The sequence below is a fragment of the Nestor notabilis genome, unplaced genomic scaffold (genome assembly GCF_000696875.1).
Source record: "Nestor notabilis isolate BGI_N333 unplaced genomic scaffold, ASM69687v1 scaffold13443, whole genome shotgun sequence".
Classification (NCBI taxonomy): Eukaryota; Metazoa; Chordata; class Aves; order Psittaciformes; family Psittacidae; genus Nestor; species Nestor notabilis.
Genome location: NW_009920739.1, coordinates 14,873 through 21,619, shown reverse-complemented (window position 1 = coordinate 21,619; position 6,747 = coordinate 14,873). Strand labels below are relative to the sequence as shown.

Sequence of the window (6,747 nt, the reverse complement as noted above, 5' to 3'; positions counted from 1 at the left end):
CTCAGCCAGCTTAAACCAAATTTAGCAGTGGCAGAAGTCTCAAAGGCATCTACCACCTACAGATTTCTCCATGACCTTTAGTAGTGTACTAGAGGACAGGAGATCTACTAGCAAATTCTTATGAACAGCCCACATACAAGAGGTACTTCAATCAAAATGTGTCCATCATAAAATGAGTCCAGAAATAAACCATTTAATATATTAGTTGCAATTTTGAAAGAATATGAAAGGCAAAGGTTATTGTTCCCTGCCACTCTGAGGTTGCTGGTCCGGAATGCAACTATCACTTTCCAGAAGGCATTTAAGAGGCACTTCCTTCTTTTTTGTGGATTTCCACCTGGCACTTGACTCTTTGGAAGATCAGCTGATTACTGAAAAAATAAGCATTAAGTCATAACTTCTGAGAGGAGAACCAACTTACATCCAGACTGCATTCCTGTCTTTGTTGGCGCAGAAATCACAGAGTCTGACAAATCACAATGTTCCCTCCAGCACATCTCTCAGCTTCGAACCTCTCTTGAGTACTTCAGGACTTGTTTCCCAATGTTTCAAAGCAAACATTGTCCCTTTTCACAGTGACTTGAAGAAACAAAGGCACCTACACAAATCACCAATTGGCAACAAAGATCTCCCAGTTGTTGACCACCAATTGTCATATGCAGAAGTGAACCACGATGGACAACACTGGTCCAGTTGTCATCACCAATGAGGAAGAGTTACTTTAAAAGCCAAGTTAGTGATCTCGGTTTCTCAAGGCAGAATAAAACCATGTGGAAACAGACCTTTTCTATGCAACTGGTAATGCATTGAGGACATGCAGGGAGTCCAGCAGCAGACTTAGTGGCTCAGTTTTGCAGCTGGAAGTGCTAGTTCTGAGTTGTCTATGTAGGACATGAAAGGACACAGGCTCACCACCTCTGGCCTGTCGCAGGACATGGAGTGGTAGGAACGAATCTTTATGAGTAGAGCAGAATGAGGTATTAGAACAACTGGGTAAACACAAGAAAGAATTATCAGACTAGCCAGGTCCTTCTCATTCCCCTAATAGCACAGGTGAAACATCTACTGGAATACCCAGCATTGCTGAAAAGGCACCACAGTTGCAGTGCACTTGGGCACTACTTGGACTCAGGTACCACAGCTGAAGGAAAAATAGAAGCAGTGCATTCCAGGGCTTTTAAAACAGCAAAAATATTGTATAAAAACATTTCTCTGTAGAGTAACATTAAAATAGGAAACAGGAACATCTGCATCTTGCTTCAGCTGTTATTAAATCTCATCATAGCTAATGGAAACCACCAGTGGCTGCTCTACAGCAGCCCTAAAAGCAGTGAAAGGGAATTCACTGACTGCAAAACTGCAGGTTGCTCCTAGCTCTGTGCATCTCAGCATACATTTCTCAGCAAGTGGAAAATCCTGTTCCCCTAGAAGGGAACAGAGGTTTTTTAAAAAAAAGAAAAGGAAAAAAAAAAAAAAAAAAAAGAGAGAGAGAGAACTATGTCATTTGCCTTGTTATCTGAGACCTTCCATATTTCCCCAGGAGAGAGATTCCAGAGCTGCCTGTTACGAGGAGTTCTTCTCCTTGTATTTCTGGTAAGCATCCAATATCTCCTTGATAACATTTGGATCATCAAGTGTGGTGACATCTCCTATGTTGCTTGACTGTTCAGTGACTACTTTCCTCAGCAGCCTTCTCATGATCTTCCCTGATCGGGTTTTAGGAAGACGTTTCACCACCTGCAGAGAAGGGGAAGAAACTGGGTCCTGCTGGAAATCACAAGGAGGACTGGCTGAACTGTCCTAAGGCTGCCAGAGCTCTTGCCAAGCACGGTGCTTTCAACGCTCTCTGTACATGCTATTTAAAGGGTTGTTCAGCACAAATGGAGCAGCCTTATGGTAGCTCTAAAACATGCTCTTGTAACAGCCCTACCAAAAAGCAGCTGTAATATTCCATCCACCCTCTGGGTCACTGCTGATGCTCAGACATGGAGCAGAAGCACATGCAGACCACTGCACCCACCCTCCCTTACCTGGGGATCCCTCTAGCTACCTCTGGTTCTCTGCTGCTTCTTCCTGCCAGAGAGGGACCACAGCAGTACTGCAGGCAGGAAGGTGAGGCTTGCTCAGTGTGACCATTTCCTGCTCCTGGTGCCACAGTTAAAGTCTCCCACTTACCAGAATGTGGTCAGGCACAGCATATTTTGCTATCTTAGAAGCCACTATGGTTTTGAGCTCTTCTTTGACACGGTCTGTATTGTCTGTCTGCTCCTTTAGCACTATGAAAGCAAAGGCACCTGGAAGACAAACAAGCAGAAGCCATGCAGCTCATATTAGATCCCAGCTGCTGAGACCAGGGATGTTCACTTGAATGCCAAGACAGGTTTCAAATCACTCCTATGCACGATCTAGGGACTGCCAAGGAAACCACAGATCCTGTTTAAAAAAGGGAGTCAGACTCCAGCCTTCAAATGATGGCCCAGCCTTTTCTTGGCATCTACAGACCAGACGGTGACAATGACAACTCAACATAAATGACCAAAGTGTCATTGTGATCAAAAGCTGGCCAACACCAACCAGCTATTCCCATTCCAGGACATAGAATCAACTATGTTGGAAAAGACCTTTAAGATCATCAAGTCCAGTCATTCCCCCAGGACTGCCACCACCAAACCATGTTACTAAAGGACATCTCTGAGCACAATCCTTCGAAAGGAAGCTCTGCCACATACATAAACAGCATGTGTGAAAACAGTGTAGGAAGTAGTACATGAGCCCAGCTTAGGAACATGCAGTTATTTTCACTGGTGGCTTTGCCTCGTGGGGCTGCAATGCCAAGCATCCTAAAGATAACTGCCCTCCCATTCCCTAGATACCTCCTAACACACACCTCAGGTTAGAAGCTAAAGAAAGCATCCATAAGCATCACATCAGGACACTGCTTTTCACATACCTTCACCCTTGATCTTGTGTGGGTACCCAATCACAGCTGTCTCGGGGACCTCAGGGTGATCAGTCTTCACAAGAAGGGAAACAAAAATACACATAGCGTAACTACTGTTTCAAGCCCTGCAGAGTTTGCTCTAGGAACAGAACACCTTGCCTTATCTCACCCTCCCCTCTGCAGATCCTACTGGAAGCACAACAGGATACCTGCATGCCGCCTTCCTACTGTGTGGTCAGCTGTGGCCATGACCATGGCCACATCTCTGGGATGGCTCTGCTTTTAAACATAAAAATAAGCACTCCTACACACACTGCTAAGCCCACTGCACACCAAGCTGAACTTGCACCAGCTGAAAACCTGCTTTCTTTTTCTCTGCCTATGCTCTTGTGCGTGCATGGCTTCGGTCCCAAGTGGTGACTGCCATGGATAAATCAGAAGCAAACCCAGTTCTGCACTGCTCTGTGCCACAGGGAGCTGTTGCCAGCAGAGCAGAAGCAAAGCTGCCAATATCACAGTCCACATTTGACCACTGTTTTTAAGTGCCCAAAGCACACCAGGAGGCAGAAACAATTGGGCTTCTTCACCTTCCCACAAGGGGGAAGGTTTGTTTTGCCAGATACATATTATTATTCTACACGAGAGTGATGTGTTCTGTCACACTTCAGAGTTTAACTTAATATTCTCTGCAGCAAGGAGACAGTTTGGGTGTACAGACTGGAAGAAATCACAAATCTGAATCCCACACCATAGACTGGATTATGCTATCTTAAATTAGATTAAAATATGAAAGAAAACATCATAGAGCAATCTAAGCATATAAATGTATTTGTATATACACATACATAAACATGCATAGAGTGGGAGAGGAACTGGATCCTACATCTAGGATCAGAAACCCACAGAGACACAAAATGGCAGAGGAGAAACTAGGGTACTGTGTGACATGCAAACACAGCCTGGGTTTTATCAAGTGTTACATTTAAGTGCCATTTGCAGGCAAGGCACATAACAGAGGAATAAACATTCAGGTCAAGTTTTGACGATAAATGCTCTGAGGACTTTTTGTTTCCAATTCCCTGAGCTAATATTATTTTCTCTCAAAATGACAGCCTGGCTTTGCAGCTGACATGAACTGAGGTTACTTCATACACTGCTGAATTCTCAGCCATTACTCAGCTAGTTCAAACGAGCAAGAACCACACAGGTGGGAACAAGAGGTTGGTTGTTAGCGGAGGGGAAGGAACAAACAGGAGAGACGAGCCCTTCTGGAGACTCCACCAGCATCCAAAATGACAACTGCAACAGTAGATCACCAAGGGGAAGCATAGTTCTGACAGTTTGACTGCAATGACTGCCCATGGCGTAACTCTGCTCTCACTTCCCTGGTCACTGTTTCCTTAATATGGGAGCTGTTCCCTTTTGCTATTCATGATGCATCAAGCTGTATGTATGCAGGGGCAGGGGTTGGAATGCAAGAGACCCTGTGCTTGTTTCAATTCATCAGCTTCTCTGAAAGGGCCACCTTGCCCCACAGATATGTCCTGTCAAGATACCTCCACCTGCTTGGAACTTACCATTGCATCTTCTATCTCGGCTGTCCCAAGCCTGTGTCCACTGATGTTGATGACATCATCCATTCGCCCTGTTACCTGGTAATAGCCTTTCTTGGTCCTGTAAGCACCATCCCCTGTGAAGTAGTAACCTACAGCAAAGACACAGTGGTGCTCAGCAGCAGGAAGTGTGCCAGCTGGGTGCTGTGGGCTGTGGTGCAGAACAGGCTGTGCTCTAGCATGACAAGTAGCTTAGATGGACCAGGCAGCTTATGGGCTCTCCTAAGCCACAAACACCATTTCCCACCTTCCCAGCCTTTGTGTGCTCTGACTGGGCTGTGCTGGCTCTTAGTAAGCATGTGAGCAGCACGAGCTCAGATCTCTGCCAAGATGGGCAAAATCAAATGGGGAACTATGAGCTGTGGAGGTGGGCTGAGAAAGCTGGGCTCGTTCAGCCTGGAGAAGGCTCCAAGGACACCTTAGAGCAGCTTTCAGTGCCTAAAGGGGGCAACAAGAAAGCTGGAGAGGGGCTTTTGAAGGGCCTACTATTGGCATATCTGGAGACAGAAGTGGCCCCAAAGAAAGGTATTTGGATGTTAAAATTTGTGCAATAAGTTTTCTAAGAAAGAAAAAGAAAAATCCCTTTTGACAGCTAGAAAGGTCAACACTAGCTCAGACTATCAGTGCAGGCTTGAAACACAGGGGATACAGCCTCAAGGAACCCAAATCTGGCTGGCATGGGAACATCACAAAGTGCTGCTGCACATACTCGGTGTGCTTATAAGTGGAGTGCAAAGTGCCTTCCCCTGGCACTCCCCTTACCTGGGTAGGCTTTGAAATAGGCATCAACAAACCGCTGATGATCTCCATAGATTGTTCTCGCCATGCCGGGCCATGGCTGGGCAATGCAGAGAGCACCGGACACATCGTTGCCTTCTATAACCTTTCCCTGCAGGTTCAAGCACAGAAAGGATGATCAGGTGAACCAAACAGGATTCTGTGAGGGCTTCTGTGTCATCAGTCTGGCAAGAGCCACCCTGCTGCTCACAGGGCCACAGAGGAGATTATTAATCAACTCATGGAGCTACTATGCACTGTCTGTATTGTGCCTTCCTCACCCCTAGAGATTTGCAGACAGTTTGAAATGCTCTGTTGACAATCCATATGGACCTCTGAGGTATGCTCAATACATAAATTGTTCATCCATTCCACCATTTTAATGGAGGAGCAAACATCCTTCTGGATGCTGTTCCTCTGCCTTCAGAAGGGTGATTAAGGCAGAAGCACATACCAGCTTCTTTTGGGCACCCAGCACAACCTTAACTCACATTCTCATCCATCAGCACGGGCATGATCCCAAAGAAAGGTCTCATGGCCATAGCCGGAACAATCTCAGCTTGCTCCTCTGAAGGCCGTGGGGCAATGCAGATGCCACCAGTTTCTGGAAGAATAAAGAAAAACAAAACACATGGGGTCCACCCAATGCTGGATGAAAGCAAATGACAACTCTTCTTAGTTAAAGAATAGATTAATGAAGCCACCTCGCAAGAAGCTGCTGGGAAGGAACTACACAGCACCAAGTAGCACAGGCATTTGAAAGCAACATGGACCTGCTAAGAACTCTTCATGAGCAGGGGCAGCCCTCACCAGCCTGATTTCCTACCCCAGAGGTGTCTTTACGGGAAACTATAAGCATGACAGGCTGAGAGAGCTGGGCTGGTTCAGCCTGCAGAAGAGAAGGCTTCTTAAGGGGAGACCTTAGAGCAGCTTCCAGTGTCTAAAGGGGCTACAAGAAATCTGGAGAGGGGCTTCGGACAAGGGCCTGTAGGGACAGGACAAGGGGGAATGGCTTTAACCTGACAGAGGGGAGATTGAGGTGAGACATTAGGAAGAAGTTCTTCCCTGTGAGGGTGCTGAGGCGCTGGCACAGGGTGCCCAGAGAAGCTGTGGCTGCCCCATCCCTGGCAGTGTTCAAGGCCAGGTTGGACACAGAGGCTTGGAGCAACCTGCTTTAGTGGAAGGTGTCCCTGCCCGTGGCAGGGGAATGGAACTGGATGAGCTTTAAGGTCCCTTCCAACCCAAACCAGTCTGGGATTCTATAGTTCATGTCAGGGGATTTATTTTCCAGTGCTGTTTTTACAGCTATCTCAGGTTACAATGTAAAGCATTCAGGACTCTGAATTACTGTTATTACAGATTAACCCACCACTTACAGGCAGGCCAAGCTTATCTTCTATTCAAAACTGAACCATT

At 46.4% G+C, this 6,747-nt stretch overlaps 1 protein-coding gene across 1 annotated transcript in view; it reads right to left on the bottom strand.

The window, feature by feature from the left end:
• Positions 1 to 1,563: 1,563 nt before the first annotated feature.
• The window catches only part of ACSS1 (acyl-CoA synthetase short-chain family member 1), a gene marked incomplete at its 5' end in the record, with an annotated part of 18,581 nt that continues 13,397 nt past the window's right edge, over positions 1,564 to 6,747 (bottom strand). Inside the window, 6 exons of the mRNA XM_010010830.1 lie at positions 1,564 to 1,737; positions 2,176 to 2,294; positions 2,951 to 3,014; positions 4,519 to 4,646; positions 5,317 to 5,443; positions 5,823 to 5,935. Coding sequence (XP_010009132.1) covers positions 1,564 to 1,737; positions 2,176 to 2,294; positions 2,951 to 3,014; positions 4,519 to 4,646; positions 5,317 to 5,443; positions 5,823 to 5,935 — 725 coding nt within the window. The remainder of the gene's footprint in view (positions 1,738 to 2,175; positions 2,295 to 2,950; positions 3,015 to 4,518; positions 4,647 to 5,316; positions 5,444 to 5,822; positions 5,936 to 6,747) is intronic.